A 20,442-nucleotide genomic window follows, 5' to 3' on the forward strand; every position below is an offset into this window, starting at 1 on the left:
ATGTCTTTTCTATGTATTGATTTCCTGTAAAGACTGACTTTCTACAAAAAAATCAATATTGACTTCCCACAACAGCTTCTAAAATTTCCGAATCGTTCGTGGACTTTGCCGTGTAGGGCCGTGACCCGTGTGTTAGTGGAGGAACCACAGGGAGCCATAGAAGTGCTGGATTTCAGAGCTCTGCAAGCTCCCAGGACACATCAAATGTTAGTTTCTAGTGAAATGGGGTGGGGAACGCAAGTTTTATTGGTTGAGGGAGGAGCGAGTGTGGGCTTCGTCGTGGGTGGGAGATTTTGCTTCTCTGTTTGGCTAGCACCGGTAGTTGCTATGGATGTTACTCCTCGCGTTTCGTGTTGCTTGTCCTCCAGCGCATGCGTTGCGCAAAATGACTGTTCTCATCCATGGCTAGCGCCTGGAATGTTGCCAGTCATTTTTGTAAGGATCTTCCCGCGGGCGAAGGCAAGTTTAGGTATGTACTTCCCACACTATTGCTCTTGCCTGTACTGGGGCTTCAGCGACTGTACGTCACGGGCTGGCCGTATTTGCACACAAATCTTGCTCTATACGGCGTGGCCCACTGCTATGCTAGTGTTCACTTGGATATTCTTTGCATACTCAGGATGTGTTCTGTTTTTTCACAGCAGGAGGCTGACACATTTCCTTCCCCCGAAGAGAGCAAGGCATCGTGGCGCCGCTGTCGCGGTGGCTTAGTCCCTTGGGCGTTTTTGGTTAGTGCTTGGGTTTTCTTTCTATTCAACTTCTCTGCATCGCTTAATGCCCACTTTGCCTTTCCTACTGACGCTGTTGTTCACGTTTCTGCCACCCTAGATAGTGACTTCAGGGCAAAAACTCTTCCGCTGTCCTGCATGCTGTTGGTCTCGACGGACCGGTACGGACCGCGAGCGCATTCGTATTTAAGGGGGCGAAAGGGAAGACTTAGCGCGGCAAAGTTGTTCGTAGATCTTGACTACGAGTAACGGTGGCTCAATGCACTAAGATGCAATGTTATGTGCCCGTGTGCTAGATGCTTTGTTTAACTGGCTGTGAATGCTGGGACTGTTTTGGGGGTACAGCAAGGGGCACTCATAGCTGTCCCTCCTCCCCATTTCCAAATTTCAAGGGGTGTGGACAGGCAAAGAGGGAACTGCTTTTGAAAGGAGCATCCAGTTCGCATTTAAGCACCTCCCTACGTAGGACCCCTTGTGGAGCCTTCCGCCGAAAGAGAATCTGCCCTGAGCCTGATTCAGTTTCGCTGGTGCTAATCACGGTAAAACTGCTTGTGGCTATGGTTGCATCGCATTTGTTTTGATGATGGCCTCGTCTCTAGCCTAGAACAAGGAGACACAAAATCAAAGTAGCACGCTGGAAGAGACGAAGGCTCCCCGGTTGCTGTCGCAAGTCACTTTCTTTCACGGTGAACAGGACGCAGAAGAGTCATCGCAAGTTAGGTCATTAAGACGCCATAATTTTATTGGAAGAATTCGAAATTTGCGTTGCAAGAACTGTTGTCACACAGTTCGTCGGTGCGAAGAGTCATGAGAAGGTGCCCTGCATCACGCCGCACACCGCCAGCCCCTTTCTTGCCGTGCATGTAGCCCCTCATCCCAGCGGTCTCTAAGGAATCCATACGCCCCGTAGCTAAACAAAAGCTGTAGCCTATATACTGAAAAACCCTGTGGGGGAGCTAAAAAGTATAAGTGGAATTTTCAAACTGAAGCTTTCTAATGTTACATGCATCTATCTTCCCCAGTGTGGTATTCCCGGCATGAGGTGGTGCAAATCCTGCAACTGCGCCAAGATTGAGATTTTGAGCACCACAATCGTCAACTAGTAGCGCTGCAACCAAATGTCAACGTCTAGGCACAAGTTTGGGCCAACTTCTGTGGAAGTGCCTCCCCGTTTCCGGGAAATTGCTAGAAGTTCTGCTAATCAATGGCATTTAAAAGGCTAGATCTCCTCAGATTGCCTCTGTTTTTGTGATATGGCTCAACAAAATTAACTTCTAGCGCATTTTGCAGTGCGTCGCCTTCAGTTGCAGAGAAAGCGCTCGCCGAGTCCATCTACCACACCCTCGCACATACAGTCTCTAGGCTGAGCCTAATGGGGTGGAACTGCCATAGACACTGGCTGGTTATTCAGGTGCCTTATATCAAAAGAATGCGGCAATAAGAAAATAACAGCAGAAACGCTCCCAAAGGTAAAGGGTGATCACACCTGATCTGGTGTCGTTTGCTGCTGCTCTGTGCATGGCGTTAGGGTGTACTGGAAACTGTTTTTGTATTCTTCCGCTTTTCTCGGGGATTAGTTTTACGTTTAATACTAAGATCTCAAACAAGGCAAAATATATTATGTTCGTGTTATCATGGAGAAAATTCTGACCGTTTGGGCTGTGCATTACCCCTGAGGGACAGTTTCTCGTCGAGCAGCGCACGCCAGCGCACTGACCCCACAGCAGCTGAACCTATTCTTCCGGTAATTTTTATGGCTTTCCTTGCCACATCGCCACCTTATTCATTTATACTTTGTTATCTTGATGTGAAAAGGGGCTATCGCCGCTTGAATGGCAAATTTGCTCCCTCTTCTTCATGGTGCGCGCAGCGGACCATCGAGGGGCGCGTATCAAAGCAGCAGCGTACGTCTTTCTGCTGCATTTTTCTCGCGAGTGTGAGCGATCGACGCAGAAACAACCGCAAACTCTGTATTTGCCTCTCTGACTCGTTTCCGGGGGCAGCGGCATCCCCCTGCAGGTCACGCTGCGGCGCCCGTCTTTCCAGCAGAGAAGAGAGCTGCTTTTTCTGGTTTCCGTTTTTTACTTCTTCCTTCTCCAGTCCTGTAGCCATTATCTCCTTCTAATTTTGCCTTCAAAGGCGTCGTTCCACGTCACAGAGAGCTCCAGCCCGCCTCCGCCGCACGGAGCTCGAGCACGCTGTGCAGAAAGTGCAGCTGCGGCAGAGGCGGCAGCGGCTGCTGACGCAGCACTGTAGCAACAGCAGCAGCAGTTCTGTCTTTCAAGGAGACATTGAGCGGCTCTTTAGAGATAGGCGCCTAGAAATGGAAGGGCCTGCCCTTGCCGTTGTCGCTGCACAAACGACGGTAGTGGCAGGTACAACCGAGTCTCCCCAGCAGCAGCAGCCTAATCCAGGAGTTCAGCAGCACCAAGCGCAGCGCAAGGGCTTGGAACAGGGGGAGCAGCAGCCCGATCAGGAGGAAGAGCTGGGGCAAGATCAGCGAGAGGAGGAGCAGCAGGAGCAGCAGCAGCCTGGCGAATGCCGCAGTTCTAAGCCTGTTTTCTCCTTGAAGAAGCCGACTCTCCTGCCCAAGTCATTGCACTACCGTCCTCAGACACAAGTAAGGCGTTCTATGAGTGCTTCTCCCGAAGCATCGAGAGCTTTGTTTGCGCGAACCATCAAAGAGCCACTGTACGTACAGCACGATGATGTACCGGTTTCGAAAACACGAACGAGCTCTGGTGCTTCAACGGTGTTTATTTTCACAGGAATGGAGGGTGAAGTATCGATGCGGAGGTGCTTTACACTATCGGACTTTTTCAGCCCAGGTACTGCTGCAAGAACCACACACCAAGGTTTAAGGGCTGATACTACCTCACGGTGTCGTGTTGTATTTATCACCCTCTTCATTGCAGTCAGTCCTTCTAGCAACGTGGTTTTTCCCTCTTGTGTGTGTCGCCATCTCAGCACATTTTTCTGTTCCATATATATATATATACATATATTCATATATAAATATATGTACATATATGAATATATATATATATATATATATGCCGCTTATGCTCTTTTGAGTCTTTCTTGGCCTCACTTATTATCGCATGTATGTCTCCTTGAGTTTGGGCTGTCTTACCTCGTGTTCAGTCCTACAGGGCACCTTCATGCGCTGGCATTGCATCGCGTTCGTCTGTTTTGCAGCTGTACGGTTCCGAGGGGGCGCATGCTCTCGCTTTGTGGTTTAGGCAGCGCGTTGCCTTGGAGAGCTTCGTTCCAACGGATACTCAAATAAGCGAGTACGCAGCCATTCTGAGGGGGGAAGCCTCCCGGAGCGAAGCCTGCTCCCCATGCCACGAAGCGAAACTCGCGCAAGGGGACAGCGCGACGTCTCGGCAGGAGCCAACAGCAGCTCCCACTATGGAAGCTGTGGAGACACCCAGTTACCAGCACGCGCCAGCAGCGAGGAGTGGCGTAGATGCCAAGGAGGACGGTGCATGGGGCCTGAAGGGGAGGCGGCTGCCCCCCTCGAGATCTTCGACTTCGCCGGAGCGAGCAAGTCCATCTTCCCTTGGAGGATGCCCAACCGCGCTATCCTCGGCAGTTGTGGCTGCTGCTGCTGCTGCCGCCGCAGCAGCAGCCACTGCAGCGGCAGCAGAAACAGCGGCGGCGGCTACGCCGAGGTTCAAAGCCGCAGTTGGACCGAGGGCAGATCTCTGGGGGCATGCGCCGCTCGAGTTGGAGTCTCCCTTCTGGAGGGCAGCCTTCAATGGCAAAGCCGACTCTAAGAACTGCCCTCGTGTAGGCGTCAAACAGGAGCAACTGCAGGCAGCAGCGGCTGTCGCTCGTGCCGCTTCTGGGGAAGATGCAAGCGCCTCATGTTGCGCCCCCGCGGCAGCGGGGGTTGCTGCTGCCGCGAAGGCTGGTGCAACGGACGTTCCGCACCTTCTTACAGCTCACTCGTCTGCCGCAGCTCCGCCTCCAAAGGCTGCAGCAGCAGATACAGTTCTCCGCCTAACTGCAGCAGGAGCTGCAGCCGAGCTGCCTGCTGCAGCGCCAGTTCTTGGACCCCCTGCAGACACTGCAACGGCTGGTCCTATGGCTGAAGCGTCAACTGCTGCTTGTGCTCAAACTGGTATCGCAGCAGCCCCCGCATCTCCGACTTCGTCTTGCGAGCCGTCCACGGGTGCTGCCGAGGCATTAGCAGATGCTGGCGCTGTTGCACCTGCCAGTGCAACCCTTAGGCCTAGGACGCTCCCGTTGCTGCTGCCATTGCTCTCCAGAAGAAGCCTTCTAGGGGTGGGAGCAGCTCCAAGTCTGCAGCAGCTGCAGCACGGTACAGGAGACGCCGGATCGCCAGCAGGCGCGAGCAGCAGTGAAGGGCTGCAGACGCCGCGTGTCGAGTCAGGTGCTGCAGCCGATGCGGCTCATCGGCAGGACCAAGTGCGGCTAGAGCGTCTTCCTCACGATCAACAATCGTTGCTGCAGCAGGAACAAGAGCAGGGGCAGCAGCAGCTAAGACGGAGCAGCAGACCGCCTCGTCCAGCGTCTTCTGCCGACGCTGTCAGCTCAGGGCTGACCATTAGCAGTCCTCGTATTCATGCTGGGAACAACAATGCTTCATACCACGCAGAAAAGCAGGTCATGCTTGAGTTGATGCTGCTGAAATACGCTTGTTTCGCGCTGCCGCTGTGCAGCACATTAATTTGGAGATGTCTGGTGTGCAGATGGCAGAGTCGTCGTTTCGTGGGGGGATTCGAGGGCAGTGTGGCTGCTTCACCGATTTGCTCAGGATTTTCCCGATAGGTCCAAAGGCTCTCAAGAAGGCCGTTCATTGGGATAGAAAGGGCTGCTTGGTCTGTGGCGCTTGGAAGTGTGGTGTGTGTTTCCAGGGTTGTTGTGCTTTGCGATCTTCAGGAGTGGCGAGCGCGGTACTACGTGGGACCGAAGCGCTGCATGCGAACTTTTAGCGCAAAGCTCTACGGATTCGAAAGGGCCAGAGAGAGAGCTCACTCCTTCATTAGATATATTCAGGTACGCAGTTTCTCAGAGTTTCGAATGGCGGGTCTGTGTGGAGTGTTGTAGATACGCTTTAGGGCCTAAAATTTGCGGTTGGAGATCTGCGTTGAGCGAATTTCATCTGGCTAAACATGTCTGGCGGAGAGTGTCAGGGTTCAGATTAAGCAGCTGTTTTTCGTGCGTCGGCCGTGTTGTTGCTGCAGCTCCACGGGAGACTGCCTGCGGCTTGGGGTGCTCGTGGCGAATCAGGAGAGGGGGCTGCTGCCTCCAGCCATCCCTCAGCAGACGGCAGCAAGAAGCCCAGTAGGCATGAGCTCCAGCAGGTCCAACCGTTGCAGCAACACCTGGGAGATCAGGCGGCAGCAGAGCAGCAGCGCGCAGGAAAGAGGCGCCGCATGGATGCTGCAGCTTCACCTTGTGCTGCTTCTTCGGAAAACCGTAGTAAGGAACAGCAAGGCGCAGTCAAGGGGCAGCGGCAGCTTCTGCTGCATCCGGGAGAGCAGCAGTTGTTGATGCAACAGCAGGAGCACAGGCAGCTGTTGCAGTTGCTTGCACAGCACAAGTCGGCAGCTGCCACGCAGGATTACACGCGCGACTGTGAGCGACCTTCAAGGGCAGTAGACTCTAGGCACGTTCAAAGAGTAGATTCAGGGGCGGCTCGCCTCGTTGCATGCGGCTGGGCTATCAGAGTTTTGACATAATGATCGTGATCTTTGCTGTGGCGTACAGAAGATGTGGAGAGTTTTCGTTTTGTGGACGTTTGGACGTGCAGGGGCTGAATGCGAGGCGGGTGTGTCTAGCGACGGCAGCGGGCTTTCGCCGCTGCAGCAGCAGCAAGGCTGCAGCAGCAGCGACAGCTGCTGCCCTAGCGATAGCAACAGCAGCAGCAGCAAGTATGATAGGGGTTCTCTCTCCAAAGTGCGCTCCCAAGGCTCGCGGCGAGGATCCCTCTATCATCCCCCTTCCACACGCAACACGACGGCTCTGCAAGGCAGCATTGGCGAGCACTGCGGCAACAGCAGCGAGGCAGGCTTGCTGGCAGAGCTGCTCAGCGACTGCGCTGCTCAGGCTGTTGGATCTCTCCGGCGGAAGCGCCAGGAGCAGCAAGATCAGCAACAAGACCAGCCGTCTGAGAGGCAAGAAGCGAAGCCCGCAGCAGCAGCAGCAGCAGCAGCAGCAGCAGGAGCAGGAGCAGCAGCAGCAGCAGAGGCTGCAGCGCCTCCCTGTGGCTTGTGCGAAGGCTTAGGATGCCCCAGCTGTTCGGTGGGTCTCTTACGGCTACCGGGGCCCCTACCCCTTAACGGGAAGGGGGCCCCTCGGGGGCCCCTAAGGGGGGCCCTTTTGATGGCTCTAGGAGGTGCACCTGCTTCACTGGAGAGCGATATTGCCACGATACTGAACCTGCCTGCTACCCGCGCAGGAGCAGCAGATGCGGAGGCAGCAGCGGATGGCTCTTCGCCGAGGAGGCGTCTAGCTCGTCGACGCCCCTTAGACCCCATAAGGGCTGTCTGCGCTGGTCTCCTTACTTCCGCCAGTACCCAGTGCAGCGCACTTATGCCTTTCCAGAAAAGCGTTGTTGCTGCTGCTGCGGAAGCCCAGCAGGCGCGCGTGACGCAGCAGCAGCAGCAGCAGCAGGCACACGATCCTGCAGCTGCGACGCACGGTGGCGTCGCTTCGGGGGCTGCAGCTCCAAGCATCGTGCTGCCTCCTGAGTTGCTCCTCTATATGCAGCAGGCGATCGGCCTTGTTGCCGCTGCTGCCGCTGTATCGCGCTCCTCCTTGTCTGCGGCTATACCTGATCTTCAGCAACAACACCAGGAGGAGCCACCCCAGGGGCTTGCTGAAACGCTGCTTTGGGAGCGCATTATCGAGTCTTGCAAGGGCACTCTGGCTGCTTGTAAGGTTTCTATTGACGCGGAGCAACAGCAGCAGCAGCAGCAGCAGCAGCAGCTGCAGCTAGCAGGTGGAGAAAGTGAGCTGGCGGCAAACCCGGGCCTCCTCCGAACAGTCAGCCTTTCCTCTGTCGTCACTTCCCTCGTCTATACGAACTTCATTACTTTGCTGCAGCTGGCGTCTCTCGCGCAGCAGCAGCAGCAGCCTAACCAACAGCAACACCGAGGAAACAGCAGCAATTCTACCCCACCACCCCCGCCGTCTCTGGCTCTGACTGCGACAACAGCCAGTGGAGGCTCCCCTCCGGACTTGTTGCTGCTGCCCCCGCAGCAGCAACAGATACAGCTGCAACAGCATCCGGTAGACACACAGCCTTTGAAGGACCTGCCCCCTTGTGCTGCACCTGAGAGCCTCACGGAGAATCAGCAAGAGCAAAAACCACAGCAGCCGCTCCAGCAGCGACAACAGCAACAGCAGCAGCAAAACCAACACCAAGACAGTCAATCACAGCAGGAGCAGCAACGGCAGGATCCTCGTCATCAGCCGCATCAGCAGCGGCCAAACCAGAAGCAAGACATATGGGACCTGCACGAAGTGCTTCAGAAGTTCATTGGGGTCTTTGTCGCCGCTCTGCAGCAGCAACAACCAGGAGGCGGCAGCAGCTTGTCTGGTGCAAATTCTCTTCCACATTTTGAGCAGCAGCAGCAGCAGCAGCAAACAGATGAGACGCTCGGCAGCCTGCATGCCATCCCTTTGCCTCCACACAGCACTTCTGCTGTTGCCGGTTCGACGCCAGGTGCTTCTCCTACAGCAAAAATCCCCCATGCACTCAGCGAGACTTCTCCCGTGGCTAAGCTAGGTGGGGAGCCTCTAGCGCCGTCTGAAACCCTAGTGACTCATGAGCCTGCTGCAGCAACTGAGCACGCTTCTGCTGCATTGCAGAAGCAGCTACTGCTGCTGCAGGAGCAGTTGCATGCCGCAGAGGCAGGACCTCATTTGCTACCAGGCACAGAAGGCCGTTGGTCGCTGCAACAGCAACCCCCTGCTGGACGTTATTCCCTGCAGCAGCAGCAGCAGCAGCAGATGCTGCTTTTCCAGCAGCTGCAGCAGCATCAGAAAGTGCTGCAGCATCAGGGTAGCCAAGAAGAATCCCAATGGGACTGGGGAGGGACGGTTGACGCAGCCACGTTTTTGCTGCAACAGCAGCAGGGGCCTCTCCCGTCCTTTACCGAGCTCAGCAGATTCCTGCTGCACAGCCGCAACACGTGATGGCAGCAGGAGCAGCAGCAGCAGCTGATAGTAGTAGCTGCTGCTGCTGTCGGCAGAAATTACAAAGGGTGAGCATCAGCAACTGTGGCAGCTGCTGCTTAAAGCAGCACTACTAGTAGTTGACGAAATACCCTAAACCCACAGCTGTTACTGCCAGCAGTAAAAGCAGCAGCAGCAGAAAGTCAGCAAAGCATCCACGACAGCTGAAGAGAAACGCCGCAGCAACAAAGCCACTACCCTATTGCTTTTTAGACGCAAGACAGCGCACTCCGTTTTTTACTCCCCGCGGTTTAGTGTAAAGGACACTCAAAGGATAGATAGCAAGAGCAACCGCAGGCAGATCAACAGTAGCAACAGCTGATGGAGTGGAATGCAGTTGGCGCCACTCCATTCATTTGGGCGCTTTTCGATAACATAAAGCCCATATTCCCCCTCATTCTAGTCCCCAAGCTTCCCAAACACCTCGTCCTCTTCGCCGCTCAATACATCTTACATTTTCGTGGGGCTTCCTGCCTCTCTGTTATTCTTCTGTGCGTCTGCCTTTATGTGTTTGGTCTTTGTTTCTTCGATTCATTTGTCTTTCTTTGACCTTGCCTTTCTGTGCATGTCCTTATGCGTGCGCTTGTTTTCTTGCTTGTATGTTTTTGTGTGCCTGCGTGTTTGTGTGCGTCGGTACGTGTTTGTGTGTGTCGGTACGTGTTTGATTGTGGTATCTTTCTTGCTCATAATGAGCCTTTTCTGCCCTTATTTTGGCAGTGCGCTCGTTTTTGCATCTAAGTTATATATGCATTTAACAGAGTTCCATGTATACCTACATATTTTGTCCTCCATTTATGTAGGTATGCACACATTCGTGCACCCATCCATACTCCTATGCCCTTTTGCATATTTATTATATATTACTGATGCACCGTCATATTGTTCCTCTCCGTACATATGGTAGCATACGTGCACATCCATATATACGCTTACCCACCCACGAATAAATAATTATTCAATATTCTTTATTATTGAACACTGGTGGTCCACAAATTTAGGCCAATATTACGATTTCTAACCTTCCACGCATACACTCTACATACAACAAACTTAATTCACAGCGTGCACATTAAGGTTTTGCTGTCGTCGCCATGTATGCTGAGTTATATCATTTGCTATACGTTGCTTATTATTCTGTCCCCCTCTTTCTTTTTCATTATTGTTTAGTTGTCCATACAGCGGAGGCCTCGCTGATTGAGCACCGCGTAAGAACTCAATTTGCACTGGGGTCTGTTTGACGCGAATTGTTTAAAGCGTGTTGGGCGTACGGACGCATTAGGATGTAGGGCATAAAAACCGCTTGCTTTGACTCTCAGAGGATTACGATGTTGCGGTTTGGTATTTAAATTTGGTTTGCTCGGGGTTTTGCTTTAGTGCTCCAGGTCTTTAACGTAGGGTTGTTTAGTCATTATGGCTCTCGAGTTCAGTTTACATGCTCTAGGATCTGGGATTTAAGCCTTAAAGTTTGGACTACACGGTCGTTCTCGAAGGGTTTTGGATCCAGCCTCACAAATCTACGCCTTTAAAGCCACTCTGCAGAGCCATCCGCTGGCTGCTCTTTGCAGAGACTTGCGGATTTCGCTCTTTTAGCACAAGGCATAGCAACCTGGATGAGAAGCTTGAATGCGTTTTCCGTAGACAATCCTAGGAATCCTTGCCAGTAGAGAGGTTCCCATTAAGCTGATCTTATTAGCCCATTGGGCAGAGTGGGCTGGATGATACGTGTGGGCACCAAGCACGTGCAGCAACTCATGATGATTTTCCACTGTCGCGACTTCGTCATTTTGCAGTCCTGCTGCCCACACAGATACACTGTAGCCCGTTCCAGAGCATACATTTTGTGGAGCATTAGAACCGCGATATTGCTTGAAGTGTCTTTTTCCATGGTCGTATTCCATGAAGAAATACTCATCTCCCGACGCATGATACACCTCATCAACGACCCGGAGATGAGTGCCCACGTTTGTATTGCTCGATGAAAATGCACGCGCACACGTATATACTGCAGGTGTCCCCCTGTGGAGCCAGGATGACAAGTGTGGCGCTGTGTAGGTAGGACCGTTGAGGGTTGACTCAGGCTCCAATGTTTCCGCAAATTAAATGATTTATCGAGCACGCTTTCTGTCGAATCCAATAATTCAAGTAATTCCCTCTACAAGAGTCGTAATTTGTTGATACAAGCATGCTTCAGTTTCGGGGAGTTGTGAACCTTTGAGTGGAGCAGATGGCCTCCAAACAGGCTAGATCACCAGCCTGTGCATTAGCTGTTGCTACGTCAAATGTTAGTACTGAGCTTTCAGGATTGCACTCTGTGATGCTCCATCATAGTGTACCTCACGGACTTACTGAACTCCATATCCAGTACGTACTTTACAGCGTTATTAAGTTTATTGCCCCAACGCTACTCGCAATAAGATATAGGCAGGCAGTGTCCTTTACTACGCAACATATAGAGAGGATCGCTCACACACCCACCATTGGAAAAATTTGCTCCTTGACAGCCTTGTTCCCAGTATACGCAGGTTAAGCAGCATCCGCGGGTAGGTCTGACTGACACAGAAGGAAGGAGAGAAGCAGTGATTTGCGAGACAGTCAACGGAGTCAACAAATAGGGAGTAGATCCCAGCACAGCTCCTTTGCTCTCTTTTTAGCGTAGATTCACACCAGCTGAATAAGGCTGGAGGCGTGCTGTTTGCGAGCGCGCTGCTGCTGTAGTAGGTCCCGGAAGAAAATGATAAAAGGCAGTCTCAAATCGAGAAGCACCCGAATAACAGGAGAAGTAGAAAGTCTTAAGGTAATTAATGGCTTTGCAGGGCTGCAGCTGCATCCGGCAATACACTTAATCACCAGCGCTTGCTTTACTTGGATGATAAAAGGGGGCGCTTCTCACGTAACCAACGCCTCGCAAAAGCTTCAACGCATGTGAGTGCTGCGTTGTCGTGCATATGCGTTTAGCGATGGCCCTCCGAGCCGCAAATGAAAGTTGCTAAATAGACCCTGGCTTAGGGGCAGTTGAGCACCGTCTGCCATTCTGCGACAAGCGGGAATGCATCCAACCTGTTTTACTCGTGGAAAACAAAGCCAAGTAGCTAGCCGTTGAAGACTCATCAAACACGAAGCATGCAAATGGAAGGTTTTACAGGCCCCACGGGGGGAGTGTCACTATCTCTTCGGCGGCCGTCGGGTGAATAGCCACGCAGCGGTCCAGATCGCACTTGCGAGCGCCCTGAGCCAGAGCAGGGAAGCGCAGCAGCAGGCTGAGAGACCTAAATTGAGAATAAAGAGGGAAAGCGCTAAAGAATAGCTGATAAACGGATATAGCGATGGAGAGACACACAGAAAGGTACAGGAGATAAGCAAAGGATGGACCAGGGCGCACGAAGTGATCTAGACAAAAAGTGAGGAGGAAGGAAAGTTACAGGGAATTTACCATTTTGATGGCAACGGCAAATCCTTGAAGTATCTCGTCTGCCCCAAGCCCCACGAGATGTAATCCCAAGATACGTCCTTGCTCTGACTGCAACGAACCACAAAGAAAACAAGATCAGGCAAAGAACAGAGGTTCAATCGAGAGCGAAAATGACGGTCATATGTAGACGGGCGGCGAGAGGAAGGCACGGATGCATAAGTAAGAACGGAGGCATGCGGGGATCTACCGCGAAATGGCTAAAGAATGACACAAGCCTGAATGTATGAGAAATAAACTAAAAGACGGAGAGACAAGAAGAGCAGATAAAGCAGCCACACGAGAGAGAGGACTATTGAGACGGAGCTTTCCATACGTGCCTTTTTGCAAACAAGTTTTATGACTGTCTTTGGCTTTTCCTCGGGAGAAATTGGATACGGCCCGTAGAGAAGATTCACGCATGTGCCATTATATATCTGTGACGAACCACAGCAGTACTAGAGCGAGTGATGAATGTAGCAGATTCAGGAACAACGACAGCAGCCAGAACTGCGCGCCTCCCCATTAGAAGTGGGCTATACTTTCCCACAAATGCCTCCCTCGACATATCCACGCATTTGGCGCTTTTGATTTTGCTTAGATTTACACTGCACTCGGACCTGAATATCGTCTTCTCCGTGTTGCTGGATAGCCTCTTCCTCAGTAAGGCCCACACTGGCGATTGGGGGATGAGCGAAGACGACCGAGGGGACAAAGTCGTAGTCTGCCTTAGCATTCGGCATCTGGCCATACAGACGGTCAGCCAACCGACGACCAGCGGCAATCGCCATGGGAGTTAACTCCACCTGGCAGCGAGCACAGTGCAAGCAAACCAGACCGGCAACTCAGTGCTCGCTAACCGTGAATCCAACATGAATTGTATGCCCAAACTTCCCAGTCGAGCTCCACGAAGCCTCCTACTAGAAAGCCCTCAAACATACGTCTTTAGTCATAAGCCCTGAAAGCTGAGCGCTACAGCCAACGAATGTATTCTCTTGCTGACCTTCCCACAACAGTCTCCTAGAGCAAAGAGGCCCGGCACATTTGTGTTCTGGAATTCGTCTGATACGATATACTTCCCATGAGTCATTTCAACCCCTAATGCCTCAAGACCCATGTGCTCTGTTTCAGGTGTGCGTCCAATTGCGTTGATCAGGCAGTCAAAAGGGCCATGAGACTCTCCACCGGCCAGATCTAGGTGGAGAGAACCTGGACTCCCCCGGACTGCACAAGGAGTGCTGTTTGGGTGCAGCTGCAACAACAAACACCAAGTAACCAAAGAGCCGAAATGCGCATAAGGGAAGCCGAGGTTAAGGGGTGTGGCAGCATCGTGCTACTGCCAGTGTTTCAGCCTAAAAAGCAACTAGCAGCAGGAGATGGCTGCCGCCGAAGAGGTGCGGATATATATATGGATCATAACTCAAACTGTACTTCCTTGACCCTCATCCGCATCTCTTCTTGCTTCATTTATGTGAATGTTTCGCAGAACAAGTGAGTGATTACAATGAAAAGCCCAATAAAGAGTGCTACACTACATAAGCCTTGTGTTTGTACACAAATGCTTGCGCGGGAGGAAATGAGGCGCCTATAAACCGCAGGGTAGTTTTTAGTCCCACCTGAACGCCCATGCGTTGCATATTTTTGTGGTTTTCATTTTGAATCATTTTGTCAAACTTCCTGAGAGCCCTCGCGTAGCGCGTAAACAAATGGGTTTCTGTCCCTAGACCTTGCAAAACTCCACACAGCTCAACTGCGATGTAACCAGCTCCAATGACTCCAACGCGTTTCGGCTGAGACTTCAGAGCAAAGAATCCGTCGCTGTCTGTACACAAGGATGCCCCAGGAATCGAGAGCGGAGTCGGACGACCGCCTGGGGCGACACGCACGCAGGCCCAGAAAAGTCGACATGCTTGGTCATGCCCATCATTCCACGAAGAAGCAAACAAAAGGCAGGAAATTCTTAATGGCAGAGTCTCGAAGCAACAGAATTCTCCTACAAGCTCTGGTTCAAAGCCTTTCTAGGATATACCGGTTGCAACAAGAACATGCTTCGCGGTGAGTCGGCTAGTGGGTGGCACTCCTGCTTCTGAATCTTGCTTTGTCTCATTGACGACGATGACATGCTCCTCTTTAGCTTCTACTTTTGGGAGTAAACTAGCCCACCCATAGAACCGCTGGACTTGTGACTTTTCAAGGTTTGTTTCGTAAATTTTGTTAAGCCGGCTTATGTAATTTTCCCTGTTCTCCACGAGGCGCTCCCAATTAAACCGCGGGGGCTCGTTGAAGTCTACGCCCAAATGCTTCAGGCCGTGCAGGCTTTCAAAGGCATTGGCCGCACACCACATAATCTGTTCATTCGCCCGAAGAACTCACATGGAAAACAGGAATTCCGCAACGACAAGTCACGGCAGCAGTAACATCGTGATGAAAGACCGTTTTCATACTTAGAATTATCCCGTATCTTTATGAATGGGTGCGACTGCTTACGCTCCTGCAGATTCTCCAATACTCACCTTTTTCGGAACGCAGCCGACATTTACACAGGTCCCACCGAGTCGGCGGTACTCCACTAGGGCAACCTTGGCTCCATAACTGGCTGCTCGTCGAGCAAATGCAATTCCCCCACTACCGCCGCCCAGGACAACACAATCGAAATGATGAGCGCCTGCAATTATACAGCCACAAGGTAAGCAACGGCTGCCTCCTGGTGATGCACATGCAAAAACTCTCGAATTAAATCAGGTGCACACGGCGATTCGAGCGCATTCCGAGACGCGTAAGCGAGAGGCACATCAATTGCTTTGCGTACCTGCCATGATGCATAACGAGAACGCCGTATCAGGGATGCGCTTGTCGAAGAACGAAGGCCTTCAACAATATCACCGTCTGTATGGCCTCAAAAATGCTTGCCAGGGTAGCAAAGGGTAAGATGAAACGCCAGGAAGATGTATACCTTAATAAGATTTCAGCTAATGTATAGGCTACACAGGTACTAAAACGGCAACAAGCCCCACCATTTTCGCTGCACATGATCAATGGCTGGTCCTGTTACGCCGGTTGATTGGCCGAAACACGATATTCGCGCTTTGTTTTCGTATTTTATCTTGTCTTTGGCATCCTCACGGACCAACTGCTGGAATTTCTTCGGCATTTCTGTGGGAGCGCAACCCGTCAGCCGCCGCCATCACGCAGATGCTTCTCCTTCCTTTTATATGTGCACATCTGGGACACATTTCTTCCTCCCTTCCACACCGTCTCACCTTGGGCGCCTTGGCCTCTCCTTTGTGCCGTGTGTTCTCTGGCACAACGAATCGAAAGCGGACCCATCTGGAGCCAGACGGAGGTACTCCACTCAAGAACACATTTCTTGCTTCGATTTTTCAGGCATTTAACTCCATGTGCATGGAATAGTACGCTTCACATTGATATCATTTGCACATTTGCCTGTATCGTCGAGCAGCTGCTCCTCGATGCAAGCCAGCGTCTTCCTTTCCGCATCGGAAGGCCATGCAGCTGCTCCGCTATACTGTTGATTCTCTTGCCTTTACACATTTCCCATTTTTAGTGCGTTGACACACTTACGATTCATCTCCTTATTTTCTCCTAGCATGATTTTCTATTTTTTCCGTCATCGCTCTCCCCATTTCCTATAGGCCCCGTTTTAGCAATGGCGATGGAGGCTGCTGACCGGTCTCTCCCAAAGACTGACGAAGAGTGGAGGGGGCTGTTGACACGTACGGCACATACAAGCTCTCTATTAACCGCGTACTCTACACTTTGCCATGGCCGAGATAGGCAGCACTTCTAAACTACAGCTACAGCACTCATCTGGAGCACTGTGTTTTGCTGAGGCGTTCTTAACGTGGCATTAAAGGCTAGAGGGCACTATAAATGGAAAACTGCATGATGGGGTATTAGCGCTTGGCGAGAGGTTAGCGTGGAAGCCTGTCCATGCACTCTACTGAAGTGTATCCGTAACACCTTGATTAATTGCTTCCCTTTCATTCCTTCTGTTCAAACTCATGTATTTACAGCAGGCTCTTTGTCCGATGCTACCTAGTTTGTGCAAATGTGTACAGCTGCGGTTTTTGCGTGCTTGTGTGTTAGAGGAAGAATACAGAGTTCTCAGGGGGAAGGGAACGGAGCGCGCCGGCACTGGTAATTTTTTGATGAGTAGGAAATCCTCCCAGACTAAGGAACAGTGTCCTACTACAGGCTGATAATGTTCATATGTAGTTTCCTGGAATCAGGTTTTAGGGGTGAAAGCTTGACTTTTGGGGTGTATGTGCAGGAGAGTACAACAAGTTCTACCCTGCGGTTGGTTGTTTTGTTTGCCGAGGGTGCGCAACGCCTCTTTTTCCTGCCAAAAGCAAATTCGATTCTGGCTGCGGATGGCCTGCATTCGATAGTGCCTACAAGGGTAAGCCCTTCAATTCTAACCCTGGGCATGCTGCTTACTTCCCTTGTCAAACTGCGTCTCGACTAGACCTTTCTGGGTGGCAAAAACGCATCGAACGGGCAGGGCCGCTTAATCGCCCTAGGAGCTGGTGCTTTCAGGCAAAGTAACAGCCCTTGAGGACCTGAGCATGGGTGTGAAGCGCTGGGAAATCATCTGCAACACCTGCGGTGGTCATCTAGGCCATGTATTTTTCGGGGAACGGTTAGCCAATACATTATTAATGATCCATAAACCCGCAACGTGAGGTGGTGGAAGTACCTTGGACCAGCCTGCAGTGACATCATTTTAGCGCTCATATGAATTTGAGCATTTAAGGGCGTGTGCGTGCAGATTCACAAGTACAAACGAACGCCACTGCGTAAACTCTATTTCGATCAAATACCAAAAGGAGGAGCCCTCACCGCTTCTTGAAACAGAATTACTCAAGGCTAAAGTTAAAGATGCGGATGCATTGTAGGCTTTAACGTGGCAAGGTGTACGCACCGCATCACACAGGTGCTTTTCCAGCTGCAAGCAGCAGATGTCTGCATATTGCAATGTGCCATACTGTACACACTCAAAAGCCTGTCCTTGAAGATACGACGAGGAGTCATTTTGAGACTAAACGTCTGAATATGTATTATCTTTGATACAGTCCAAAGGCCTATCGTGTGCAGGCCGCTTGCCAAACATTAATGCTTTTCGCCGTGATCCCCTGAGCTTTTAGGGCCAACGGTGTACTTGCCGTTCCAGCCCTGTCCGTCTACTCCCACATGAGACAGGCAGAGCCGGACTCTGAGCTTTTAGCGCCGAACCTCAACGCTTCACTCTGGAAGTGGTATATTGCGTCTCGCTGAAAAGCTCAATCACGTTAAGTTGCGTGTGGTAGTGCTTTGAAGCGTCTAAATGATATTATCTGTGGCCGGTTTCTCCTACACTATTGCTTTCGGACCCTCTTGGGTTGGTCATGGATTCGGTGTCGTTTGGCTGCGGGAGGTGTAGCAATCTATGCTACAATTTAAGACGGCCTACTACACTGATTTTATTAACCAAGAAATTGCAGGCAATTGTCTAATTGGTTTGTCCGTATACCCTATTCATCCCATGGTGCTGTTAGGTCGATGCACGAGACTAAGCCCAGCAGAAGCAAACCCTTTGTCAACCAAACAAGGGGTATCAGAGAAACGGCAAGCTCTCCGGCAGGCTACAGCGCAGTGCGGGACACTACAGACACTCGAGCCGTAGTGGTAACCCACCGATGTCAATTCTGCAGTGAATCGTGTCTACATTGATGGTCAGGAATTGTTAGCACTTGTTGGCACTGCATGTGAATTGGGCTGGCTATTCGACGAAACGATGCAGAATTGTATTCGGCTTATCCACTCTTTAGACAGTCCCCAAGACTAGGAGTTGTTGATGGGCTGGCGGCAGGACTCAAGGATTGGCAAAGCTTCTGCAGTTGACTACAACTTTTAATCGGAAAAGGGTTTTCCTAGCATGGTTCCTGACTTCCACGTCGGATCCGTGCAACCTGACATAATCGTAGGTACACCATGGGTGACCCAATAGAAAGACACTTATGCGGCCACAGCTACGCGCTTTAGAGGTTAGTGAGCCAGGAAGCGTTAGTAATCAGCCCCTCCTTGTCTCCTGGACGACGCCTACTTCATCTATGGTGATTGGAGTATTGGTGTCACCACAACAAGGAGAGGCAGCGCCTCCATGCAGGCAACTTGGCAGCGCGGGAAGTGTAGGCGATTCTGAGCATGCATTTCGTCTGACTGGCTCTGTAGCTAGTTTCTTAGTAGGAGATCCAACTGAACATTCAGTACAATAGGCAAGAATGGCAAGTGTCCAGGATGAATTAGCCGATGTGATGAATTTCTAATATACGAGCTGCTAGCAGGCCGAAGACGTACTGGTTGCCCATTGCAGCATAATGAGCTATGCATTAGGACGGGGAAATTAAGCCGCAGGTAAATATCTGGTTATAAAGACTAGATAAAGGAATGGAACAGCATTATTAGGCAGTGAGGTGTTGGTGACACAAAAGGACGCAAGGTGGTGCATGTGCATGGAATTTTGAGCCCCTTAGCAAAATCCCTGTCAGGTAAGTGTTTCCGATGGCTCATGTTGGTCAACCACCGAACAGAATAGACGGATCAGTTCTCTGCACAACATCTGATTCCACACTTGCAAATCTTTACTCACCCAAATGACAGGCACAAAACCACGTTTCACAGTAGGACTTGCAAACTCGAAGATACATCTATGCCGTTTATACTTGGTAATGCCCCAGTTGAGCTGCAACAGCAAGCGGCCGGGGTTTTTATGTGCTTATCAGGCAGAGGGGGTGGCTGTTCACATCGACTTTATTTCGGGGTTCAGCAGGAACGTTCATGAAACCCCGGCTCACGGCGTGCGCTGCAGTTGTTTCTGGTCAAGCACTGGCATGCGGAGTCAAGGATGTTTTCTTTTTTTCGTAAAACGATTGCTTTACTTGCATCCCGTGTTTCGGCTGCACGAAGTTTACTGCGATGGTATCTTCCAACTGACATTCCTGGAACTGTTGAGCTCACTGCTTTTTGACTGATCTATTATAAAATCGCAGTCTATGACCTGGACATCAGGGGCAGCTGCCGTAGCAAGGACGCTTGCCGCATGGATTGCGACTCCTCCTGTACTTGGGTTACTCTTTTTGTTAGCGTCATGTCTTCCCACCAGTCAGTGCTAGTAATGCAGTGGCAGGTGCTATTCTCTGCCAACACACTAGGTGCTCTCCGAAACACCCGACTAGTACTTGCTATTCGCATCGCTTCACCGTCTCTGACCAGAAATATCCAGTGCGGGATAGAAAACGAACTCTATGCGGTGTGGTGGGCATAAAAGTGCGCCGGCACTCTTTACGTGGGCGTCATTTTACTGTTTAAACCAAGCGTTGTTCTTTAACGTATCCCACCTAAGGATTTTAGACTTCGATAATCCTTCAGTTGTTTGCTGACTTGAGTGCCTTCTCAGTCCGATTTTGCAGCGAAGTACATTGAAGGCAGCATTAGCGCAGTCGCCAGAGCGCACTCGCCACGCCCCACCGAATCCTTATTGTGCAACGCAGTCGCTCTTGTGTGTGTCGAATGACGAAATTCTATAGAAAATGCGTGAGTCATATGCATTCGACATCCATGCATCCACCATCATGGCCAGTATCCGGAACGGCGAGCGAGTAATGCCCTGCCACGCTCAGGATGGCTTGCTGTGGGTCAAACCAAATCGGTGATCCTATTGCTTGTACACTCCCACTTTGTTCCGCCGTCCTGTTTTGCGCATAGCAGATGACCATCCAGTTTCAGGCCAACGTGGCACTCATAATCAGGTGTAATGGATTTCCATCATCTCTGTTGACGCGAGATGTCTCCCACGTAAGGGATGTCACACCCAATTTTCAGCAGCTGCAGCTGCTGGCAGTTTCTTGATAGGGTCTTTGCAAAGCCTTAACGCTCATCAAAGAATATGAACTGATCTGATTATAAAAGTTGTTGTTGGAGATCTGGATGTCAAGAATTTGGGTAGCGCCTACCTCGTTACAAATACTCAGTAAAGATGGCATCATGATTGTGTTC

The 20,442-nt window shown here is 51.3% G+C and overlaps 3 protein-coding genes across 3 annotated transcripts; 2 read left to right on the forward strand and 1 right to left on the reverse strand.

Moving 5' to 3' along the window:
- The first annotated feature begins 3,051 nt into the window (after positions 1-3,051).
- Positions 3,052-9,220, forward strand: LOC34618343 (AF4/FMR2 family member 4). The gene is made up of 8 exons (XM_026333886.1): positions 3,052-3,285; positions 3,497-3,556; positions 3,927-5,363; positions 5,640-5,756; positions 5,945-6,338; positions 6,514-7,820; positions 8,055-8,554; positions 9,205-9,220. The coding sequence occupies exons 1-8, from the start codon at positions 3,052-3,054 to the stop codon at positions 9,218-9,220; spliced, it is 4,065 nt and encodes a 1,354-aa protein (XP_026189671.1).
- Positions 9,221-12,078: 2,858 nt separating this feature from the next.
- Positions 12,079-15,053, reverse strand: LOC34618342 (glutathione reductase). The gene is made up of 6 exons (XM_026333887.1): positions 14,901-15,053; positions 14,417-14,735; positions 14,004-14,257; positions 13,008-13,193; positions 12,373-12,459; positions 12,079-12,168 (listed from the first exon to the last, which is right to left on the reverse strand). Exons 2-6 carry the CDS (start codon positions 14,730-14,732, stop codon positions 12,079-12,081), a joined length of 933 nt encoding a protein of 310 aa, XP_026189672.1. The 5' UTR covers positions 14,733-14,735; positions 14,901-15,053.
- A 1,001-nt stretch (positions 15,054-16,054) lies between these two features.
- On the forward strand, positions 16,055-17,303 carry LOC34618341 (peptide methionine sulfoxide reductase B5). Its single transcript, XM_022731676.1, has 5 exons — positions 16,055-16,121; positions 16,495-16,545; positions 16,679-16,807; positions 16,945-17,047; positions 17,177-17,303. Exons 1-5 carry the CDS (start codon positions 16,055-16,057, stop codon positions 17,301-17,303), a joined length of 477 nt encoding a protein of 158 aa, XP_022592835.1.
- The last annotated feature ends 3,139 nt before the right edge of the window (positions 17,304-20,442 follow it).

Source organism: Cyclospora cayetanensis, unplaced genomic scaffold (genome assembly GCF_002999335.1).
Source record: "Cyclospora cayetanensis isolate NF1_C8 unplaced genomic scaffold, CcayRef3 CcayRef3_contig_318, whole genome shotgun sequence".
In the NCBI taxonomy this organism is placed as follows: Eukaryota; Apicomplexa; class Conoidasida; order Eucoccidiorida; family Eimeriidae; genus Cyclospora; species Cyclospora cayetanensis.

Coding starts and splice junctions, on each gene's coding strand:
- LOC34618343 (XM_026333886.1), top strand. CDS start 3,052: ATGGAAGGGCCTGCCCTTGCCGTTGTCGCTGCACAAACGACGGTAGTG. Junction 3,557..3,926: donor ATCGGACTTTTTCAGCCCAG/GTACTGCTGCAA, acceptor TCTGTTTTGCAG/CTGTACGGTTCCGAGGGGGC. Junction 5,364..5,639: donor CATACCACGCAGAAAAGCAG/GTCATGCTTGAG, acceptor TGCGATCTTCAG/GAGTGGCGAGCGCGGTACTA.
- LOC34618342 (XM_026333887.1), bottom strand. CDS start 14,732: ATGTGGTGTGCGGCCAATGCCTTTGAAAGCCTGCACGGCCTGAAGCAT. Junction 14,258..14,416: donor GCATGTTCTTGTTGCAACCG/GTATATCCTAGA, acceptor GTGTCGCCCCAG/GCGGTCGTCCGACTCCGCTC. Junction 12,169..12,372: donor TTGCCGTTGCCATCAAAATG/GTAAATTCCCTG, acceptor GCTCTGGCTCAG/GGCGCTCGCAAGTGCGATCT.
- LOC34618341 (XM_022731676.1), top strand. CDS start 16,055: ATGGCGATGGAGGCTGCTGACCGGTCTCTCCCAAAGACTGACGAAGAG. Junction 16,122..16,494: donor GTGGAGGGGGCTGTTGACAC/GTACGGCACATA, acceptor CTTGTGTGTTAG/AGGAAGAATACAGAGTTCTC. Junction 16,808..16,944: donor ATTCGATAGTGCCTACAAGG/GTAAGCCCTTCA, acceptor TGGTGCTTTCAG/GCAAAGTAACAGCCCTTGAG.